Source organism: Hippocampus comes, unplaced genomic scaffold (genome assembly GCF_001891065.2).
Source record: "Hippocampus comes isolate QL1 unplaced genomic scaffold, H_comes_QL1_v1.1 scaffold74, whole genome shotgun sequence".
NCBI lineage: Eukaryota > Metazoa > Chordata > Actinopteri > Syngnathiformes > Syngnathidae > Hippocampus > Hippocampus comes.
The window spans coordinates 550,140-572,239 of record NW_017804812.1 but is presented as its reverse complement, the minus strand read 5'-3'; the positions used below and the strand labels follow the sequence as shown (position 1 = coordinate 572,239).

At 46.5% G+C, this 22,100-nt stretch overlaps 4 protein-coding genes across 10 annotated transcripts in view; 3 read left to right on the top strand and 1 right to left on the bottom strand.

Moving 5' to 3' along the window:
• The first annotated feature begins 27 nt into the window (after positions 1-27).
• Positions 28-6,051, top strand: aco2 (aconitase 2, mitochondrial). 2 transcript variants are annotated; one of them, XM_019863906.1, is made up of 18 exons: positions 28-95; positions 671-813; positions 1,020-1,278; positions 1,366-1,458; positions 1,538-1,696; positions 1,848-1,998; positions 2,099-2,203; positions 2,280-2,371; positions 2,831-2,936; positions 3,030-3,187; positions 3,263-3,336; positions 3,416-3,527; positions 3,598-3,876; positions 3,957-4,148; positions 4,226-4,358; positions 4,433-4,554; positions 4,632-4,814; positions 5,533-6,051. In XM_019863906.1, the coding sequence occupies exons 1-17, from the start codon at positions 60-62 to the stop codon at positions 4,764-4,766; spliced, it is 2,349 nt and encodes a 782-aa protein (XP_019719465.1). In that variant the 5' UTR covers positions 28-59; the 3' UTR covers positions 4,767-4,814; positions 5,533-6,051. The 2 variants fall into 2 exon arrangements, with proteins under 2 accessions (XP_019719465.1, XP_019719464.1); XM_019863905.1 differs by having other exon boundaries at positions 4,632-6,051.
• Positions 6,052-6,659: 608 nt separating this feature from the next.
• On the top strand, positions 6,660-11,140 carry csdc2a (cold shock domain containing C2, RNA binding a). 2 transcript variants are annotated; one of them, XM_019863962.1, is made up of 4 exons: positions 6,660-6,833; positions 8,530-8,822; positions 8,993-9,115; positions 9,210-11,140. In XM_019863962.1, the coding sequence occupies exons 2-4, from the start codon at positions 8,632-8,634 to the stop codon at positions 9,370-9,372; spliced, it is 477 nt and encodes a 158-aa protein (XP_019719521.1). In that variant the 5' UTR covers positions 6,660-6,833; positions 8,530-8,631; the 3' UTR covers positions 9,373-11,140. The 2 variants fall into 2 exon arrangements, with proteins under 2 accessions (XP_019719521.1, XP_019719532.1); XM_019863973.1 differs by lacking the exon at positions 6,660-6,833 and adding an exon at positions 7,530-7,549.
• Positions 11,141-11,223: 83 nt separating this feature from the next.
• On the top strand, positions 11,224-19,650 carry gucy2cb (guanylate cyclase 2Cb). The gene is made up of 27 exons (XM_019863892.1): positions 11,224-12,326; positions 12,787-12,899; positions 13,072-13,139; positions 13,219-13,434; positions 13,765-13,886; positions 13,966-14,068; positions 14,181-14,295; positions 14,427-14,568; positions 14,801-14,883; positions 14,969-15,077; positions 15,237-15,318; positions 15,414-15,522; positions 15,618-15,671; positions 15,752-15,823; positions 15,895-15,999; positions 16,187-16,273; positions 16,553-16,685; positions 16,751-16,888; positions 16,956-17,032; positions 17,198-17,289; positions 17,398-17,556; positions 17,687-17,879; positions 17,970-18,144; positions 18,255-18,353; positions 18,498-18,592; positions 18,700-18,776; positions 18,844-19,650. The coding sequence occupies exons 1-27, from the start codon at positions 12,116-12,118 to the stop codon at positions 19,043-19,045; spliced, it is 3,231 nt and encodes a 1,076-aa protein (XP_019719451.1). The 5' UTR covers positions 11,224-12,115; the 3' UTR covers positions 19,046-19,650.
• An 863-nt stretch (positions 19,651-20,513) lies between these two features.
• kctd17 (potassium channel tetramerization domain containing 17) overlaps positions 20,514-22,100 on the bottom strand; it is a 10,191-nt gene continuing 8,604 nt past the window's right edge. For 4 of the 5 annotated variants that reach the window (XM_019863913.1, XM_019863920.1, XM_019863929.1 and 1 more), the window contains exons 6-7: positions 21,966-22,096; positions 20,514-21,187 (exon numbers count right to left, since the gene is read on the bottom strand). In XM_019863913.1, coding sequence (XP_019719472.1) covers positions 22,007-22,096 — 90 coding nt within the window. In that variant the 3' untranslated portion in view covers positions 20,514-21,187; positions 21,966-22,006. The remainder of the gene's footprint in view (positions 21,188-21,965; positions 22,097-22,100) is intronic. The other variant, XM_019863944.1, reaches the window with a different exon arrangement.

Below are 22,100 nucleotides of genomic sequence, written 5' to 3'. Positions count from 1 at the left end.
CTTGCCGTATAAAATGTGTGACGTCACTAGAAATCGCCACATCTTTGTCAGTGAACAAAATGGCAACTTACTGTCTCACCGTCGCGCGGCTGCAGGTATGAGACACATTCGCTTATTTTCGTATGTCACTCAGGATGCGTAGGCTGTCATGTTGATGCTTTGCATTCTTCTCCTCGATCGTTGTGTGTCCAAAGGAATAAATCGCTTTAGGGTCGCGTTCTCCATCTCGTAGCCGGTTGCGGCTAGCTAGCCGGGTCATCGTGTCCCTCTGTGCGCATTCAGAGGGCAACAATTTGCATCCTGCTGACTTTTTGGAAATAAACCCATGCACTGATTTTAAAATCAGTCATTACTAAGTCTTGAATATAATTTGGTATTTAATTCGTATTATATAGTGCTCGGATTTCCATTTAATTCGACAAGGTTAACCACAAGGTTAGACGTACAGGAGAACAGATTGACTGACCAAAAGACTTTACAGTTGTACACAGCGAGCGGTGCATTACAGTACATTTGCATTTAAATATAAACATTCTTTTCGAGCTTAATATGGTATATCAGTTACCACCAGAAAAGCTAACAGGCATCAGGTTAGGGAAATGAATTTGTCTGTCTGTCTGAATCATTTTTTGTAAAGAAGAATGCGTGAATGTCTCTCTCTTGTCCCCAGCTTGCTCTGGGACATGGCGCACGGCGGCTGCATGTGGCAGCCGCTTATAGAGCCAAGGCCCAAGTATCCATGAGCCGCTTCGAGCCCACCTCCTTTGTCAGCTACGACAAGCTCCAGTCCAATGTTGATGTTGTACGCAAAAGGTTAGCGTCCACCTACATCTTGCTCTGCCAAAGTCATGTTTGTTTGCCCCTTGGCACAGTTTTTCCGCAACAGCATGGGCAGTAAACCCATGCCTACTTCTGTTTCTTTTTTTTTTTTTCTCCTGTGGAACCGAATGAACAAGCTTTTGCCCCCTTGTCCTCCTGACTTCTAACAAAAAACGCCTGCTCTCATTCTTCCCACCCAGACTCAACCGACCTCTTACCCTGTCAGAGAAGATTGTATACGGCCACCTCGATGACCCCCACAACCAGGAGATCGATCGCGGGCGTACTTACCTTCGCCTGCGCCCCGACCGCGTGGCCATGCAGGACGCCACCGCGCAGATGGCCATGCTCCAGTTCATCAGCAGCGGCCTGCCGCAGGTGGCGGTTCCCTCCACCATCCACTGTGATCACTTGATCGAAGCCCAGATCGGCGGCGATCAGGATCTGGCCAGGGCGAAGGTGAGTTTTCCGCTCGGCGCAATGCACGGATGCTGTTGGAAAGAGTAGGTGACGAGTAAGGCGTCACGATTGGTCATTTTAAACCAGGAAGTAAACCAAGAGGTCTACAACTTCCTCGCAAGTGCCGGTGCAAAATACGGAGTTGGTTTCTGGAAACCTGGTTCTGGGATCATCCATCAGGTAAAGAGTTGGGATGTCATTTTGGACTTTGAATTGGATCGCAACTGCAATTTTTAGCTGAGTAATGTTCTCTGTTCAGATCATTTTGGAGAACTACGCCTATCCTGGTGTGATGCTCATCGGCACAGATTCCCACACACCAAACGGCGGCGGACTCGGTGCCATCTGCATCGGAGTCGGAGGCGCTGATGCTGTGGATGTCATGGCAGGGATCCCCTGGGAGCTCAAATGTCCCAAGGTCAACAGAGTTGTTGTTTTTTTTTTTTTTTTAATTCACTTTACACTGCGATGACTCTCATCCTAATGTGCCATTTAAACACCAACAACAACAAAAAAAATTCCTTGAATCCCTCTTCTTAGGACTCTTCCTCTTTTTTTTTTTTTTTTAGGTGATCGGGGTGAGGCTGACGGGTTCCCTCTCTGGCTGGTCGTCACCAAAAGATGTCATCTTGAAGGTGGCTGGCATCCTGACGGTGAAAGGCGGCACCGGCGCCATCGTCGAGTACCACGGACCGGGTGTTGACTCAATTTCCTGCACTGGTGTGTGTGTTTTTTTTTTTTTTAAGGCTTTGTAAGATGCATTTTAAAGACATTGAAATAAATTCTCCTGTCTGAACTCACTCATGTTGTTTGTGCACAGGAATGGCCACCATTTGCAACATGGGAGCGGAAATCGGCGCGACGACTTCCGTGTTCCCCTACAACCACCGCATGAGGACTTATCTGGAGAAGACTGGGCGCGGAGGTATGTGATGTGCCGTTTTTGCTACAGAATGTGTGTTTTGATTGAAATGTTGATATTTTGTCTCTCCCCCCCTCAGAGATTGCCGCTCTGGCTAACGAGTACTCCGATCTGCTGGTGCCAGATAAAGGCTGCGAGTACGACCAAGTCATCGAGATCAACCTGGATGAGGTCAGTCCCCATTTTTAAGATTGCGTTACATTTCTTATCTGTCATATTTGACATGGATGGATTAGATTTTATCGAAATTTATCTGCCGCAGTTTTTTTTTTTTTTTTTTTTTTTGTCAGCACTGTAAACTTTTCTGCCTATTCCAACCCCCAGATTTGAAGATACAATCTTCCCCCAATAACAGACCATTCCTTGATCAATACAATCTGACTTGTTTGATTTAATCAGTCAATCAACCTTTGTACTTTGGCGCGACTACATACAGTTCTGTGCATTCCATTTAACATGAGCAGAATCAAGTATAAACAAACCACAAAATAATCTTTGGTCAATCACATTAGTCACAAATTTATTTGGATCCTGGTCGGACACGGCGACAACATCTTATATTCCTGATTTACTGTTTTCAGCTGAAATGACACAAAAGTCATTGCAATTTTCTCATATCCCCCCCCCCAGCTAAAGCCCCACATCAACGGTCCATTCACCCCTGACCTGGCTCACCCAGTGTCCGACGTGGGTTCCGTGGCCGAGAAGAACGGCTGGCCACTGGAGGTTAAAGTTGGTATGGATTTTTTTTATTTATTCTTTTCCTCAACCATCTTTTCAAACGCTATTAGCGAAAAACGATTTCTTTACACGTCTCTGTTCATATTAGGTCTGATTGGCAGCTGCACCAACTCGAGCTATGAGGACATGGGCCGCGCCGCCTCCGTGGCTAAGCAGGCTTTGGACAAAGGCCTGAAGTGCAAAGCTCAATTCACAGTCACCCCCGGCTCGGAGCAGATCCGCGCCACGATCGAAAGGGATGGTTACGTGAGTGGCGCTCGCAGAACCGCTTTTGCCTTCGGTTGCCGATGAAGCAATCCAACGTGATTATTTTTCATGTAGTCCAAGATCCTCGGTGACGTCGGAGGTGTCGTGTTGGCCAACGCTTGCGGGCCCTGCATCGGACAGTGGGACAGGTGGGATGAAACCCCGCTTGGAAAAAGTGTTTTGAAGCGGCGTCGCTTTGGCGCTAACGTTGTTTGTTTTGGAATGAAGGCGCGATGTGAAAAAAGGCGAGAAGAACACCATCGTCACCTCCTTCAACAGAAACTTCACAGCCAGGAACGACGCCAACCCCGCAACGCACGCCTTTGTCACGTCCCCCGAGGTAAAACAACACAAAGCCGATGTGGAAATGGAAACGTTGCAGGCAATATCTTGTGTGTGATTTCTTGTAGATTGTCACTGCGTTGGCCATCGCCGGAACTCTCAACTTTAACCCCGAGACCGACTACCTGACAGCCCCCAACGGTGAGAAATTCAAGTTACAGCCCCCCAGTGGAGATGAGCTCCCCGCCAGAGACTTTGACCCGGGTCAGGACACTTACCAGCACCCGCCCGCCGACGGCACGGGCCTCAAGGTGGACGTCAGCCCTCAGAGCAACCGACTGCAGTTGCTGGAGCCCTTTGACCAGTGGAGCGGCAAAGACCTGGAGGACCTGAGAGTTCTCATCAAGGTCCGATCGTCATACATGAGCGCGCCGCCGCCGCCGTTTCTCCTCAGTGATCCCATGAAGGAAGTTGTTTTGCGTTGCAGGTCAAGGGCAAGTGCACCACGGATCACATCAGCGCCGCCGGGCCTTGGCTGAAGTTCCGCGGCCACTTGGACAACATCTCCAACAACATGCTGATCGGCGCCGTCAACAGCGAGAACGACGCCATCAACTCGGTGAAGAACCACCTGACGGGCGAGTACGGAGGCGTGCCCGATGTGGCCCGTCACTACAAAGTGAGAGGGGTTGACGTGCAGCAACTTTTTGTGTGTGTGAACGGTAAGGACAAAGTCTCGGCATTCCCTGTGTGCAGGCCAACAGCGTGTCGTGGGTGGTGGTGGGAGACGACAACTACGGCGAGGGCTCCAGCAGAGAGCACGCCGCGCTGGAGCCCAGACATCTCGGAGGAAGAGCCATCATCGTCAAGAGCTTCGCTAGAATCCACGGTACGGCACCGCCGCGCAAAGCGTGGCTCTTTCCAGCCCGTGGCTTGGCTGACCTTTTTTGCGTCCTTTTGTAGAAACGAACCTAAAGAAGCAGGGCCTGCTGCCTCTGACCTTCAGCAACCCGTCCGATTATGAGAAAATCTGCCCCGATGATAAGATCTCCATTAAAGGACTGGAAACGTTCACTCCCGGAAAGGTGAGTCGCTACGTTTCAAGCTCGAGCCAAACGTTTTTCCCGCAGCCTGACTAAAAGCGCCTCGTTTCCCTCGTCAGTCTTTGAGCGCCGTTGTGAAGCACAGCGACGGCACCGAAGATGTCCTGGAACTCAACCACAGCTTCAACGAAACGCAGATCGAATGGTTCAAGGCCGGTTCCGCTCTCAACAGGATGAAGGCGCTGCAGCACTGAGGGACGGACGGAGGCAGCCGGGGGTGGGGCTGGGTGATTTCAGGTGGGGTGGTTGGGAAGGAAACTTGTCAAGATTATGTCACGATCTGCATCGGGTATACCTCGCGGAGATCCTCACTTGTCACGCGTGTCCGGTCAAACAATCGCAATCGCTCTGCGGTCATGCCTGCACTCCTGTTGTACATCGCAGTACATGACGTCTTTTTTATGTGTGTGACGTACGCTGGCCCGGTAAGCTTTCAACTCACACGTGACAGATTGCTGGCGTTGCCAATATTCTGTCACGGGTCAGAACTTGACCGCGGGATCTTCTCCAACTTGATCCGATTCGTTCAGCTGTGGTGCTGTTGTGCATGCCACATATTTCACGACAGCTGTGTGTGTGTGTTTGTGTGTGTGTGTGACAGTTAAGCCGACGGAACTTTTCGAAAGTAATTTAAACCAAATTTGTGATATCCGCCGAGCGTTGGTTGAATGATAGCAATCCTCCGTTTTCGGAATGTGCTTTCAATTCTGTTGGTTAGTTGCCCTCAGTCTTTCCCACGTCATTTTTAAGGGTCGAATGTGAAAGAAAAAAAAATCTACCACTCTTCTATTTATTTTCCAGGCTTAAGTCATGAAATTACTTTTTGCTCTGTGATCTCATAACAGTGACATTCTCCACCCCCAACACACACATGAAAAGTTTCCTGAGGTCTAGGAAACAAAACTGATGTAATACTGTTACCACTGAATTCTGTATCGATGTAAAAACTGTCAAATGAAGGTGGTTGGGAAGGAAACTTGTCAAGATTATGTCACGATCTGCATCGGGTATACCTCGCGGAGATCCTCACTTGTCACGCGTGTCCGGTCAAACAATCGCAATCGCTCTGCGGTCATGCCTGCACTCCTGTTGTACATCGCAGTACATGACGTCTTTTTTATGTGTGTGACGTACGCTGGCCCGGTAAGCTTTCAACTCACACGTGACAGATTGCTGGCGTTGCCAATATTCTGTCACGGGTCAGAACTTGACCGCGGGATCTTCTCCAACTTGATCCGATTCGTTCAGCTGTGGTGCTGTTGTGCATGCCACATATTTCACGACAGCTGTGTGTGTGTGTTTGTGTGTGTGTGTGACAGTTAAGCCGACGGAACTTTTCGAAAGTAATTTAAACCAAATTTGTGATATCCGCCGAGCGTTGGTTGAATGATAGCAATCCTCCGTTTTCGGAATGTGCTTTCAATTCTGTTGGTTAGTTGCCCTCAGTCTTTCCCACGTCATTTTTAAGGGTCGAATGTGAAAGAAAAAAAAATCTACCACTCTTCTATTTATTTTCCAGGCTTAAGTCATGAAATTACTTTTTGCTCTGTGATCTCATAACAGTGACATTCTCCACCCCCAACACACACATGAAAAGTTTCCTGAGGTCTAGGAAACAAAACTGATGTAATACTGTTACCACTGAATTCTGTATCGATGTAAAAACTGTCAAATGAAGTTTTTTTTTTTTTTTTTTTTGCAGCTGATGTGGGGAAGGTACAAATCAGATTTTATTTTTTATCCATCATGGCAAATTTAAAAAATATATACATATAATAATGAATTGAGGTCACCCTTAAACATCTCATAGTTATCAGCTGTCTGTCTATATGTGCTTAATTTCTCCCAGAAACCGGAATGGCTTGTAGAATAAATACTGACAGATCTCGCCTCATGGTTTTATTGGTGTGGTCATATAGTTTCCGAACAGAAGTGTAATGAAAGCTGACTTTAAATGTTACGTTTGAGATGCTGCAACCAGTCCCGCTATGCATTCAAAGGCCCAACTATGCTTCCGAATGTAGTGAACAAAGAATTCAGTGTATGTGGTGAATCTGTTTTTTTTCTTTTTTTTTGGGGGGGGGGGGCAACCTCCTATTTATCAGCACATCCTTCCCCTCCCTTCTCCCATTCTGATCTGGTTCAGCCTGCGTGGGTCTCATCCACGCACACGACGTAACTGCGGCGTGCGCGTGGACGGATTTCATGACATCATCGTCTGGGCGCAGCGCCTTTGATTGACACCGGGATCGCTTGTGACGGTAAGTGCGACAGTTGCATGTCCAACCTCGTTCGGATGATAAATTGACGATTGTTGGGCGGCAGAAATCCTCGGATTTCTCCCGTTGCTCAATTGTCGCTTTTTGTGACGCCACCACCGCTAAAACAAAAAACAGTTTTGAAACCTGCACAGATTTTTAAGATCGCTGTTCGGTTCCAGATAATCGTCAACATTAGCCTGTTTGTTTACGTGAAGCCGTCACAGACGCTGTTCGAGAAATAAAAGGCCTGAAGGGGTTTTAGTGCTGTGAATGATTTAAACTGGGCTCGACATAGGGTGCTGTCATGATATTTCGGGCTCTTTAAAGGACTAGTTGAAAGTTTCAAGTATGTGTATGTGAGTGTTGACGTGTCTCCCATACTGATGAACAGACAACCACAATGCCATGCTTTCACTGCAATGCTTTCACAAGGGAGGAGGCTGTGGGGATTGTGGGGGGGGGGGGGTTTTTTGGGGGGGGGGGGGGGCTTTTGTGTGTGTGTGTGTGTACGTGAGTGTCCATTCAGCTTCTGTTTCATCGCTATCCTTACTTGGCATGATGATCAAGATGGAATATGAGGAGCAGTCAGGGACATAATTCAGTTTTAACTCACACAGTGCTGAAACACTCTCCAAAAGTGTAAGCGTGAGAGCGTTTGTTGTGTGTGAGTGGGGGTGGGGGGGGGCAGGAGTGATCTGACAGCTTTGCAGTTGTGTGTGTGTGTGAGCGAAATCAAATTGTCGTGTCTAAGAGTGTTTCCGTTGTCTACTATCACGAGGTTTCCGTAGATTGTGTTGATTGTTTCGGTAGTGTGTGTGAGAGCATTTGATTTTTGTGTGTGTGTGTGTGTGTGTGTGAGCAAAATAGAACTGAGTAGTATGTAAGAGCATTTTGGTTGTGGAGAGCGTTTCAGTAGTGAGTGAGAGGGTTTCTTTCAGCGGTCTACTCAAAAGTGCGGCAGCAAAGAAATCAGCAGTATGTGTGTGAAAATTTCAGTCTTGTGCATGAGAGCTTTTTAATCGTGCGCATGCCAGTGAATGTTTCAGCGTGTGTGAGTGGGGGGGGGGGAGTCAGGAGTGTCTGCTAGACAATTTCAGCACTGCGTATGAGTGCCTTTCAGTTGTGTGTGAGCAAAACAATTGGTAGTATGTGTAAGAGCATTTCAGGTGAATGTGAGAGGTACTTTAATGCTGAATTTGTTGAAATTTCGTAGCTTTCACCCACTCTTCCACGTAGGCGCGCTCTCACAAGTACGACTGGAATGCTCTCGCGCATGAGAGCTGCCTGTGAGAGTGTTTCAGTCACGTGTGAGACTTTTTCAGTTGTGTGCCTTTTGTCAGTGTGTTTCAGTAGTTCTTGTGAGTGTTTCAGTCATGTTTACTCATAATGGAAGCTTTCATCCACTTATAGGGAAGCAGCAGCAGAGAAAAGTCCACTCACTCCTCCGTGGCCTTAATAAGCCTGCTAATAAAAGATCTCCGAGCCAAGTTGTTCAATTATTTAGGTTACTTATCAAATCGGGCCAGCTGACACTGTGTGAGCATGCATGCGTGTGTGCCAAACTCAAGGCCCACAGGCCAAATAAATCTTCCTTTCCACATTTTTTCACAATATAAATGTAATATGTTGGGGCACATTATTGCCCCCCCCCCATCATGCCTTTCTATTGACCCCTTATATTTTTTTTCTCCTTCAGTCGTTGCTTACGCCCGCCATGCATGGGGCGTAACCCTCGGCCCGCCCTCCCCTTCCCGTGTGACATCGAGGAAAAGGAGACGCACGTCTCACACAAGCCAGCATGTCCGACGCCGACCCCTCGTCGCCGACGGGCCCCCCGCTGCCTCTGGCCTCCCCTCGCAACCCGCCTCAGATCTCCTTCCCCTTCCTGCGGGAGGGAAGCAGGGTTTGGGAGAGGGAGAGGAAGCCCCCCCTGCCCAGCGGAGAGCTGCCCAGCCCCCTGCCTACCAAACGCACTCGCACGTACTCGGCGTGAGTTGCACTTTTTTCTTTTTTTTTTTTTTGTCATTCAGCTCCTTGTTGGAGAAAAGAACGTTGTGGAAAAAGTTAACAAGCATTTGCGGTTCATCGTACAGGAAGTTGACTCAATTAGTGTTCTGGTCCACACGGGCCTCACTTGCCTCCGTCCTGGCTGTGTGCAGGACTGTACGAGCCAAATCGGGTCCCGTGTTTAAGGGCGTATGCAAGAACTTCTCCCGCTCACAGGGGCACGGATTCATTCGGCCCTCTCATGGAGGAGAAGACATCTTTGTCCATATCTCAGAGTGAGTGAAGACTCCTGAGTGTTAAAATCTAATTTCAGGAAGGTCAACGATAGTCCATCCGTTTCTCATGTCGATTGTGCCCTCTCTGACACAGCATTGAGGGCGAGTACGTGCCCGTGGAAGGGGACGAGGTGACGTACAAGGTGTGCCCCATCCCACCCAAGATGCAGAAGATCCAGGCAGTGGAGGTGGTGATCACCCACCCGAAGCCGGGAAGCAAGCATGAGACTTGGTCGGGTCAGATCATCAGCTCCTAGACCTTCGCTGCTGACCCCGAGGGTCTTGGGGGAGGTCTGGATTGGAAACGTTGGGAGATTTTCTGTCACGGGAAGCATGACAAATGGAGATGAAGGGGCGAGACGGGAGAGTCGCAAACAGGTGGACAGAAGGTTTAAAGTAAAAGATTTGAATGTAGCCTGCAGAAATACAAACCGGAAAAAAAATTTGCATCGTCATACAATCACTTCATGAGTGTGACGGGCCACAATGTTAGGCACACCTGCACAATCAAATGACAATTCCGCCTTTATAAAACCTAATATTCAATTCTGAGGTTGTCAAATAGGTCGTTATTTAACAATATGGTGGTTAGTGTGGTTTAGTTTGGTGGCGTTGCTAAATAATGACCAAAACCGAGCGGAAAAATTACTATTAAAGGTGGTTTTGTAAACAGTACTTGGGTTGGATCTCATTCGATTGGGCAGGTGTACTAGACATCAGAATCAGAATAGTTTTGTACTTTATAAAGTATATGATGAGCTTCTCATTAGTCTGAAGGTCCCCATTAGGTTTTTTTATCATCTTAAATCCATTTCGTGCATGGACAGGAGAACTGAGCGTGGCTTCTCGTGTCGCGCCATGACGTAACAAATGATTTGCAACCTGAAAATGTCATTCCAGCATTGTTGGTGCGGGGGAAAAAAAAAACACTTCCAAGCCATAAATGTACAATGGTGCCTCAACTTACAACTTTGAATTCAAATCGTGATTACGCTCGGAACTCAAGACGCTCGTGTCTCAAATCATCTTGGAGCATTGAAATGATTGGGAAAACAATTAATCCGTTTCATCCCCCCCACAAAAAAAAAAAAAACACCAATATTATTTTTATGTGACACTTTTGTGTCATGACTCCCACAATGTACTTATGCCTTCATATGACTTCATGTCAGTCATGCAGTAACTCATCATGTAATAAGCAATACTGTACTGTACTCAGTGTGAAAATCAAGGATTACTGTAGCAAGTTCTATTGACAGGCACATCAATTTGAGAAGGTTTGGGATTGGAGACGCATTCGATAAAGGGGAGGAAGTTGATGTGAGAGATGAGGATAGGATGGAGGAAGGATAAAAGGAGGACTTATTTAATGGACAAAACTATTGGGAGACTTGGCCTTTAGCACCTAAAAGAAGTGAAAATGGAAGACAGTATCGTGTTAGTTCTCTTAGTTCAACTTTTCTGGCGAGACTTGGGTCTGTGGGCTTTGTCCATTTTTTTTTCTGCACTGCATGAGGCATTCACAAATGTTGGTTTTCCCCAAAAAATTAAATGAAAAAAGAACGAGGGTGATTGTTGGAAAATGCAGGAAATCGGTGTTCATTTCGGAGGTGATGGCAAGTAGGAAAACATTTGTGTCATAGGTTTTCAATGACTATTTACTATTTATTGATTTATTTATTTTGTTCGTAACTGTCTTAAACATTTGAGCAACTCTAAGCCTTTTTGAATATGGTAAACTGGACTCTTATTTAGCATTCATTTCTACCTGATCTTTGTCATTTGAAATATTTCACAGTTTTGTTTGAGCAGCTCTTCACTAAAAATCTTTTTGAGTAGTAACACACAATGTATGTGTCGATTTTCACTGCTGTATGTTAGCAGGCAAAAGCACTTCTGTGTCTTATCGCAGCAACTGTCTCTTTTGGTACTTAGATATGAATTGAATAAACTGACTGTATCACGTGAGTGATAACATGATGGAACGAAAGCGACAGATTAAACAGGGTGACTATTTTGACCACACTCTCTTCCCGTCGTGTGCTTGCTTTCGCGGCCACCAGGTGTTTTTAAGTTTCAATTGAAGAGAAATCATTGCACTGCATGATACAAAATAACATTGTGACACATTGAATAAACACTATGAATGTCCAACACGTATGAAGCATGTGTGCTAAAATGAAGATAATCACATGCCAGTTATGAGCAATACATATAACTCAGCACTTTATAGTGTACACAGTAACCTAGATCCATATTGAATGAAGTTAATTGGTCATTTACGAGGGTCCGTGAACACGTGCTTTGGCAACTTCAGGTGAGGGAGGGGGAGGAGCATGTTGCCGTTGTTTTTGAATGAAATCTGTCTTGATAAAAACAGATACGGGCTTTCTGTTATTAATTAATCCATTCGTTTGTGGGCGCATAACTATATCGTAAAATACCACCTAACTTGCATCCACGCAGTCGTATTGGGTTAAGTGACGTCAGCATGTTGTTTGGATGTTTGTTCATGGCCCGAATTGGATTTGCGCTTGCATGTGGCATCTTGTCTGGAGCATTGGAAACGGAATCTGTTCTCCATTGCCACCCCCGTGTAAGAACAACACATTTGAAATCACTCCCCAAACCTGTATTTATGTCTTTATGCTTTTATCACAATGCTTCCAGGCAGAAGTAGTCGTCACGGCGCTTATCATCTCCAATGTGACTGCGCGCCTGCCCGTGTTTGTGCTCATAATTCATGCAGACCTTGGCATGACAAGAGACGAGGTTATATGGTCTTCTTGGATCTCTGCTGGTTGTACATTAACAAGTCTGTGCGCGTGAAGTGTCGGTGAGAGACAGAGGAAGTGATTTTTTTGAAGAGACAGGCGTTTCAGCAACTGATGAAGAGGTCAGGTGCTGGATCTGTTGTTATTTTTGCATTTTGAGATTGCCTGATTTGCACATTGGACCCGAAAGCCTTCATGGATTATTTTTATTTTTTAGTCTAAGAGGATGAATCCAACTAAAATGGCTTCAGGGGGCTGGTTCTTGTGGTTGTGTACTTTTGCGACTCTCGTGGCATCCCATCATGGTATCAGACAGTGTTTAAGAGGCGTCTCAATGAACGTGATCCTCCTGGACGACGAAGAGTCTCCCTGGAGTTTAAAGTTTGTCCGGGGACAAATACTGAAGGCCTTGGAATCCGAGTCTGTGCAAGAAAACGGTAAGAAAACGCGTGAAACGTACACATTTGCTGTACTCACTCCTCCCTTCTCATTTTTGATCTATAACCCCCCACCCCACCACCAACACCACTAAAAACAAAACTGTATAAACAGCACAAATTCAATTCCCTCCTCTTATCCCGTTTTTTTTTGTGTCCTTGCTTTCAAGTGATGCAATGACTACCCATAAGTGATGATTACATGTTACTTGTCAGGTACATAAATCTTAAACTGACACGTTTATTTGTCCTAATGAACTCGTTATGCAAGTTGACCGTGGGACTCCACAGAAGTAATGAAGTACACGAGCACAGTACCATTATCTATAAGGGTATTATTTATTGACAAGCTATTGCCTTTACTGCCCCCTCTCACCTCCACCAAGTGATAAACTCAACGAAACAGTAACCACTTGTTTTCCCTTTCTGTTTTCTTTGTTTCCTACCCAACATATTAAAGACACAAAATTCAATCTGACGGTGAAATTCGGTGGTTTCAACACAACCTATTATCGAAAAAGAGGCTGCCACAGCAGCGCCTGTGAAGGAGTGGCCGAGCTGAAAAATCTTATGGTGAGTACGTCTGGATCTACTGTATATTCAGATTACTGTCCGACTCATAGAGGTAGTAGCAGTCAAGAAATATTAGCGTTAAATTGACTCAAATGACATCTGGGAGACCTGGAAAAGCTGAAAAATTATACAAAAAAAAAAAAAAAAAGCTCACTGTGTGATATCTCTGCAGCATTCAAACAGCCTGGGCTGTGCCGTGCTCGGCCCCACGTGCACGTATGCCACTTTCCCCTTGGTCGAGTAAGTTCATCTCCAATCATCTCTCCAAGGATGTCGTCTGTGCGCCATATTCACGTGCTCTTTCAACTCCCTGCGTCAGTGCTGAGAAGGGTCTAAAATTAAGCACGCCCATCCTGTCGGCTGGCAGCTTCGGACCAGCCTGTGACAACACGCTCAACCTGCAGCGCCTCCTGCCACCCGCCCGCAAAATCTCCGACTTTTTCGTCCACTTCTGGAAAGACGACAACGACATCAAGTCTGTGTGGGAGACAGCTTATGTGTACAAGTTACAGACTAACACGGAGGATTGTTTTTGGTGAGACCACGTAGTATTTGTGATCTTTACGAATGCTTTTGAATTTTACGGTGCACCTCAAGGCTCTGTACTCGACCCCCTGGTCGAAAGTTACCTCATTTATCGGCTTAATTAAGATCTATAGTTAGTAACTTGTGGATGTCTTATTCAGAGGCCAGCGCCAGTTCTCCAAATGACACCTGGGGCTGCAATTATTAATTTAACCCTTTCATGCACCTGGTAACCTGATAACACGATCAGCTGTCCACTGTCGTAACCGCTGTCTCTGAAAGGGTTAATAAGGAGAAGCATAATATTTGGAAAAAGTGATGGGAGTTGTCATTTTCACAGGTATATAAATGCACTGGAATCAGCCCCACACATGTTTGCTCAGAAGGTGAAAAGAACAATGCTGCGCAAACCGGAGGACCTCAAAACAGTCCTGTCGTCTCCCAGGAACAGGACAAGCAACTGTAAGCCTTCCGTGGGACATACGCCCGAAAGAATCCTACTCACCAGAATGAGATTTCGAATGCCTTTTTTACTTCGCAGTGTTCATTATGTGCGGCTCTGTGAAGGATGTCGCGGAGGTGAAAAACCTCGCAAAAGAAGCGGACAGCAGTGAGATTCTCTTCATCCTGATCGATCTTTACAAGTCAGTCCTTTGACGTGGCGCGCGACGTCATGCACACGCTGCGTTTAAAGCGCAATTGCCCTTCGGTGCTCAAACTCAATTGGAGTAACGCTCGCTTGCCTCTTTTCCGCAGTGATCAATATTACATCAACGCAACGTCTCATCCATCCATGAAGAATGTGTTGGTACTCACCATGCCCAACACCAGGAATTACACGATCAACTCAGACCTCAAAAGCAACAGCACAGTAAGGACGTGCTATATTTCATCATGTAATGCCCTCGAAGGAGTATTTCAGGAGACTTTCGAGCAGGGAGGTTTCATTTTTATGGCAGACTATTCAGAAATCAATCAAATGTGTTTCTCATCTTCACGCAGATGAACGACTACATGGCGGCGTACCACGACTCAGTGCTCCTGGTTGGTCGGGTGATTCGGGAAATAATTGCAAAACCTCACCCGGGAGCTAATCACATGCCATACGTGACTGTGAATTACCTTCGGAACACCTCGTTTGACGGTAAGAAACCAAAAAGTCTCGTGTGAGCCTCGCGAGTGTTTTGGATGCGCATGCGTCGCTTCGAGCGCTCGCAAAAAACAATGTCGGAAAAGCGAGGGCAGCGGACGTGACGTGCGCGGGCCTGACGTACGGCAGAAGAAGCCTGTCAGCCTGTCAATCATATTGGGTGACATGATGAAGATGCGACTGGCACTTGGTTAGCGTTGACAACGTTCCTTGTCCTCTTGTTCAGGCATCGCTGGGAACTATCGGCTTGACAAGCAAGGGGACAGAGACGTGAACCTGTCCGTCATTTACACCACAAATGATGACAAGGTGCGGGCGTTTTCAAGAGCAACGTCGCCACACGATCTCATATTGTATGCCGAAATGAAGCTGAAGTACGTTGTTCTCTCGCCAGTATCGTATTTTATTCGAGTTTGACACAGAGCGCAACCTGACCATGCAAGTTGAGGACTACCCCTCCTTTGTCTGGGGGACAAGACTTCCGAATTTCAAACCGGATGAAGGTAGAGTCTGTGGCGTTTTGTAATTGCACACCGCAGAGCTGAAAAATACCAATCGCTAGCAACTCGCTATGCTAACGTAGCACGATCGGAACCTGAATACGTCTGTTACGGTCGAGAAACTGTAAACGAGTGATTGATTCTTCCCCCCCCACCCCTCAGAGGAGGCGTCGCATAACATCATCGTCATCATCTTGAGTGTGATTGTGGTGGTGGTGGCCATCATTGCTTTCATCTTCTACAGGTGATCGAAGCTCCGTTTCAGTGCGCAGGCTCACAGAAATGCTGGCCAAACGTTGTGCTATATATGCAAGATATTTATATTGATCGCCTATCCAGACAGAACAGGAGAGATCGTCTCCTGAGGAAGCGGTGCTCCATTTCCCACATCCCCTCCGATCTCGTCACGCTGCTGGAGGACAACTCGCTCAACCAAGTCTATCTGAAGGTCTTGAAATCCAAGCATCCGAAAAGAAATTCGGAAACCTCGCGCCCGTGCGCTTTTCCGTGTCTTCAAATGTCTTTCCTGTCATCTCCCATCAGATTGAAGAGAGGAAAAAGGTTTATAAGATTCGCCGTGCGCTCTATGATAAGAAGGTAGTTGAACAAATGAAGGACTTAAAACGTGTACGCGGCATCTGTCATTGATCGTCGCCGCCGCCGCTGAATCTTTTCAGATTGTCATCCTGAAGGAGCTCAACCACTTGGACGGTAACTTCAACGAGACGCAGAAAGTGGAACTTCATGCGGTGAGGCGCACACTCGCGGGCGTGCAACGTTTCGATTTCTAAAAGAATCATCCCCCCGCTTCTCTCTGCAGCTCCTGCAAATCGACTATTACAACCTCACCAAGTTCTACGGCACAGTGAAGTTCGATCAGGGCGTGTTTGGGGTCTTTGAGTACGGTGAGCGGGGGTCGCTTCGGGTAAGTATGAAGAGTTTATTTTTACATGCTTGTAATTGAATTCCCTTCGAAGCTGCGTGTGAATGATGGCCGAATAATCAAAGAAGGCTTATCAGTAACTAAGTTACAAGCAGTTAAATGACAACACAATAAAGCCGATTGTGTTCGATGAACTAAGAACGAGCTTCTGTCCTTTTACTCGATCCAGTACGTGCTGAATGACAAGGTGTCCTATCCAGAAGAGACGTTCATGGACTGGGAGTTCAAGATCTCTGTCATGTATGACATTGCCAAGGTGACAACCTAAAACGATTGCACTTTTTTTTGGGGGGGGGAATGAATGTAGTGGGTGGTAGTGACCTCAAATCACTTCAACAAAGTTCCTTGGACCAAGGCGCAAGGTCTTGGCAAAGCTCTTTTTTTGTTCTAAATGAAGCTCCTCAATTCACTTCAACGTCCTTGGCGACAACAACGTTGCAAACCACCTGCTGTTCCTAGAAATGTTGCAGCAGGGCCTCATTTCTGCCAGTAGAGGGCGCCAAAGCTTGCTGCTCTGTGCTATCCGTCTGTGCAGGGCATGTCCTACCTCCATGCCAGCGCCATCCAAGTGCACGGACGCCTCAAGTCCACCAACTGCGTGGTGGACAACCGCATGGTGGTGAAGATCACAGATTTCGGCTGCAACTCTTTTCTCAACCCTGGCAGAGGTAAAAAAAAGCGCAATCGGATCGATTTTCTCGTCATCCACGGGTAACCCGCGTAACCGCCGCAGACTTGTGGACGGCCCCCGAGCACTTGAGGAAGGAGGGCACCTCCCAAAAAGGAGACGTGTACAGTTTCGCCATCATCGCTCATGAGATCGTTCTCAGGAAATCAACCTTCTACACGGAATGCTGCTCGGACCGTGCAGGTGACGCAGCAGCACCTCGTCGGTATTTGCGATTTGTATTCACGGAAGAATTTGTATGTGTGCCCAGAAAAGTTATCGAGGGTCATCATGTCCTACTTCAGACCTGATCTGGACTTTGAGACGGCGACAGAAAAAGAACTTGAGGTAAAGCTGCTATCATAGTGTGATTACACAGCCATTGCGTCATGACAACATACATGTTAAAAGCAATATTAAAAAATATTTATTGCCTTCATCAGGTTAAACGGCAACATTCCTTAACGTGGGATTTTTATTGATTTATTTTTTTTGTTCTCGATGTGCCTTTAGGTCTACATGTTGATCAAAAGTTGTTGGGAGGAGGATGCTGAGAAAAGACCGGATTTCAAGAAGGTGGAAAGCTATTTGGGCAAAATCATTAGGTAACTGTCATGTTTGTTGCCGTTACTTAAAAAGAAAACAAAAAAAGCTGGATAGTCGTTTCTATCAATTCTATATTTAATTTTATTCCCCCCCCCCACCCCATCTAGTAAAATTCACAACAAAGACAACGAAAGCTACCTGGACAACATGATACGTCGGCTGCAGATGTATTCCAAAAACCTGGAGCACCTGGTGGGAGAGAGAACGGCTCTTTACAAAATGGAGAGGGACCGCGCGGACTGCCTCAACTTCATGCTTCTTCCACGGTGTCTTGAATTCCCTTCTATTTCACCTTAAATTTCGCCATCGTTACCCCACAAACAAGCTATTCACGTGGAAGAACCTCTTCCCGCGCATCCCTGAACGTGTTTCGTTTTTTTTGGGGGGGGGGGGCAGCCCTGTGGTGAAGAGCCTAAAGGAGACGGGCGTCGTGGAGCCGGAGCTGTACGACGAGGTGACCATTTATTTCAGCGACATCGTGGGCTTTACCACGCTGTGCCAGTACAGCACGCCCATGGAGGTGGTGGACATGCTCAACGACATCTACAAGGGCTTCGACAGCATCCTGGACCACCACGACGTCTACAAGGTACGACGACGGCCGATGTGTGGCATCGTACAGCCCATGTAGATAAGCAGGACACACGTAGGACTCATCGGTTCTCCCGCCGACTCTCAGGTGGAGACGATCGGCGACGCCTACATGGTGGCGTCCGGTCTACCGAACCGTAACGGGAACAGGCACGCGGTGGATATCTGCCGCATGGCCTTGGACATTTTGGCCTTCATGGGTAACTTCCAACTCAGACATCTGCCCGGGATCCCCGTGTGGATACGCATCGGCGTGCACTCAGGTAGACCGCATTTTGTTCTGATCTGCCGATCGCATTCGATCTTGTCATGTTATCAGGTGACAAGGGTTAAATATGACATGCTCATGCTATCCCGTGTCATCGTGTCTCAGGTCTGTGCGCAGCAGGCGTGGTTGGTGTAAAGATGCCCAGATATTGTTTATTCGGGGACACGGTCAACACGGCGTCTCGAATGGAGTCGACGGGACACCGTGAGTGCGCTCCGAAATGAGCCAAGTGATTTATGTCGACATTAACGCCAGTCGGGGTTCCTGCCCCCGTGACATTCGTCATAATTGATGTGCAATATCTCACGGGCGAATCTAATGAAACGATTCTGACATTTGGTGCCGCAGCCCTGCGGATCCACGTCAGTCAGCCGACTATTAATATCCTGACGAGGACAGACTGCAAGTTCGAGTACGAGTACAGAGGCGAAACCTATCTGAAGGTAACTGAAGAACACAAACTGCAATCGCGGTTAACGGTCAGACGAGAGGGCAATGCATGCTGATTATTATCAAGTCACAGACTCAAAAGTTCACTTTTGTTTCTCAGGGTAAAGGAACAGAGACAACCTACTGGTTGACCGGCGAGACGGGCGAAGACTACGACCTCCCGACTCCACCTACGACGTACGCGAATCCCGTACCTCATCAACGCTCAGAAATGCATCTTTATCCACCCCTTTTGCTTTCCCAGGGAGAACTTCCAGCGGCTCCAGCAGGACCTTGCCCACATGATCCTGGCGTGCCTGGAGCGACGCTCCCGAGGATCCGTGCGCCGAAAGAGGCCACTCATGAGCTGGAGCCAAGAGGAGGACAAGGGGCGGAGATCCGAAGCGGAACCCCCGGAATACTTGCATCTTGCCACTGTGGATAACACCCTGAGCACCTTCCTGTAGGACAAACATCATCATCATCAGGAAAAGACTTTTGAATGTCCAAAATTGATCGCGTCTTTGTTTCCGTTCTACACTCACCGGCTCCGATGTTGGGTACGACTCTATCCATCCATTTTCTATTGTTTTTGTCCTCATTAGGGTGACGTCCAGCTGACTTTGGGGGGGGGGCGAAAAGGCACTTTGGACTACACTTTGGAGTGCTCGCCAATCAATCGCAGGGCACATACAAAGACAAGCATTCGATAGTCATTGACTGGGAACTCAACCCCTGCTGCCTGCAAAGTACAGGCGAGTGAAAAACACGATTAGTGACACGACGGGAACATTTTTTACAACTATACTATAACATTAAAAAGCAAAAGACAGTGTAGGTGCGATCAGGAGAGTAAAATAAGACACGATACAAAAAAAAAAAAAAAGACATTTTATTTTTTGTTTTGAGGAGACGAGGAATTCATGTACATAAAATGTCAGCAGGCAAAGATTTTGCTGTCTACTGCCGCTTGCTGTCAAACTAAAAATGACATCACAGTGCCGAGGGGTTCTCGGGTAACGACTGTCGCGGCTCACCTTGTTTTCTTCATTTGGTGATTGTGACATTTGCAAGACGAGCCCCGAGGCACCGTGACGTCATTTGCGGTCGACGGGTAAAACGGGCAGCTCCTTTCATATGCCACAAACACAACGTGAGACGGAATAGCACGTTTAGACTTAGTGGGGGGAAGTCTAATGTATTTTTGTCAAGATGATTTCCCATTTAAATACAATGAGGCTGCGCACTCCGATTAAATCCATTTTTGTTGACCATACGTTCCGTCTTGGTTGTTATTGTACAGAAGTAATGCATGGGCTTGTATAAATTCTACACATCAAATACAGCAGGAAACATTTCATGTGCGGTGAACAAATTCCCAAACACGATGTGAGGATGTCACAAAAGCACCCTCGACATGCAAACGGAGGCGGATTGAAAGGAGCGAATGTCAACAGGTGAATATGCTGCTCAAAACATCCCAGCATATCTTGCGCCGGATTTTTTTTTGGGTCAAGAACATTGGATCAGTCAAACTTTAAAACGATCGCATGTACAAAAAAAAAAAGTTACCTATCCAATTGATGAGCAACCCTTTCCAAAAAAATACAGATTTTTTATTTTTTTTTTGAGAGAGCGAAACATTTCTAAAGAAACCTTGATAATAAATAAGACAAATATATAAAAGAATTAAAAAAAAGACAAAAAAAAAACAGCTCAAGCCCTCAACATCTCCATTTAGCACAAATATGCAGCTGCATGTTTTTCTACACCCCCCCCGGAAAAAAAAATACAACTCTATTGCAATCAAAACGTAACTCGGACTGTAAACTATGCACAAAGTGAATTCTAATATGCAAATAAACACAACCATGACCATTTTGACATGTCAGTCTTTTGCCGCTTGAACAAGGCACTGAATTTATCCCTGTTTAAAAAAAAAAAAAAAAAATTACTGAAGTTTTTCACTACCACCGATATGATTATCATCATCTAAACATCTTATCCGAAACATGAATCCTGGTAATCCTGCTACAAGTGTATTGCGAGGACCTTAAAAGTTTCCAGAACATGCCGGTTGCTCGTTTATAAAAAGAGCCACTTGGGCCTATGTGATACATTTCTAAACGAGAACTGCAATAACCTTCAAATACTATGAGGTGATGCAAATTCGCAGCCAATTCAAGCACTTTCGACCTACCTCGCGTAATGCACCATTTTGGATGTTAATTCTATGGCCGTTTCCATGGAAACGTCATTGGGAGTTCATTGTGATGTGGTTCAGGTTATTTAAAATCTTTGGTCATGAATGTACTAAGCCGGACTACTTTCGAAACACAAGCTGTTCCTTTTTCTAAGCTCCCTGGAAACTATATTTTGAGAATATTGCTGTACTCAATGAAATATGGGTTGTTTCGGTTCACCCTTTTTTTTTTTTTTTTTTTTTTAAAGTTGGTCAATTTATAATGCTACAAATCCATTTGCGGCAGCCTTCCGTTGGACGCCACACACACACATACGCGTTCCAAGTACAGGATGTTGTTATGAGCCTAAATAAATAATTTAGGTTCTTGTCATGTCTACATCCGGGAGCCGTGGATCTGGAAAAGCTGCAGGGAAGAAAACAAGACAATTAGCCGCTGGATTCACATTCAGTCGCAGTGCATCTTGGCGATTTAAAAGTGTCGTCTGGTTACCGCGGCAGCGATGACGATGAAAATGGGGGATGTATGTGATGGCTGGGGTGGGAGGGCTGGGGGGGGGTTCAAACAAATACCGCCACGTCTTAAAATGTGTGCGCTCCTGTGTATGTGCGTGCGGCAGCGTTTATACACATGGACAGGGAAGAACATAACGGTGCAACGTCAGTACTGCTGCAATAAAGGGTCAAGGATATTTCATGTCACAGCATTGCTAATTACAAGCCACGAGTCGCCGCACTCCTTCGTCATCTGTAATAAAGGAACAGTGGGAGGGTGTGCACCCCCCGCGCGCCGCGTGCAGTCATGATGACAAACTGCGCCGGAAGAAGACATTTAATCTATTTTAAACAGGAAATCATGTTTTCGAAATGAGATTTGAAGAAGAAATGATGATCGCTCTGACAAGCACTATTTTGGTCAAAGTGGAACTCCTCATCAAACGTCAACACTGTTGCATTAAGATTCCACAAGAAGGGGGCAAAACTCTATTTTGGTCAAAATGAAGCTCCCCCGTTGATTTATTGAGATGCAACCAAATCTGTATAACACTATTCATGACATAATTTTAAAAAAATCCAAAACCCAATGCAGTGGCATGAAACACCCAGAACTGAACGTTGCACAGTCTCACACACACACGAGACTGTAACCACAGCTCTTGGGACTCGCTAACATGGTTCCTCACCCTTTCCCAGACTCGCTCTGGAACAAAGGAACATGACTCCCTCATTCTCTAAGCCACTCATTCGCTGTGGTTTCTCTCCCTCCCTCTGCCTCCTCTTCCTTTGCTGCTTCCTCCTCCTGCGTCTCCGTCGGCTGC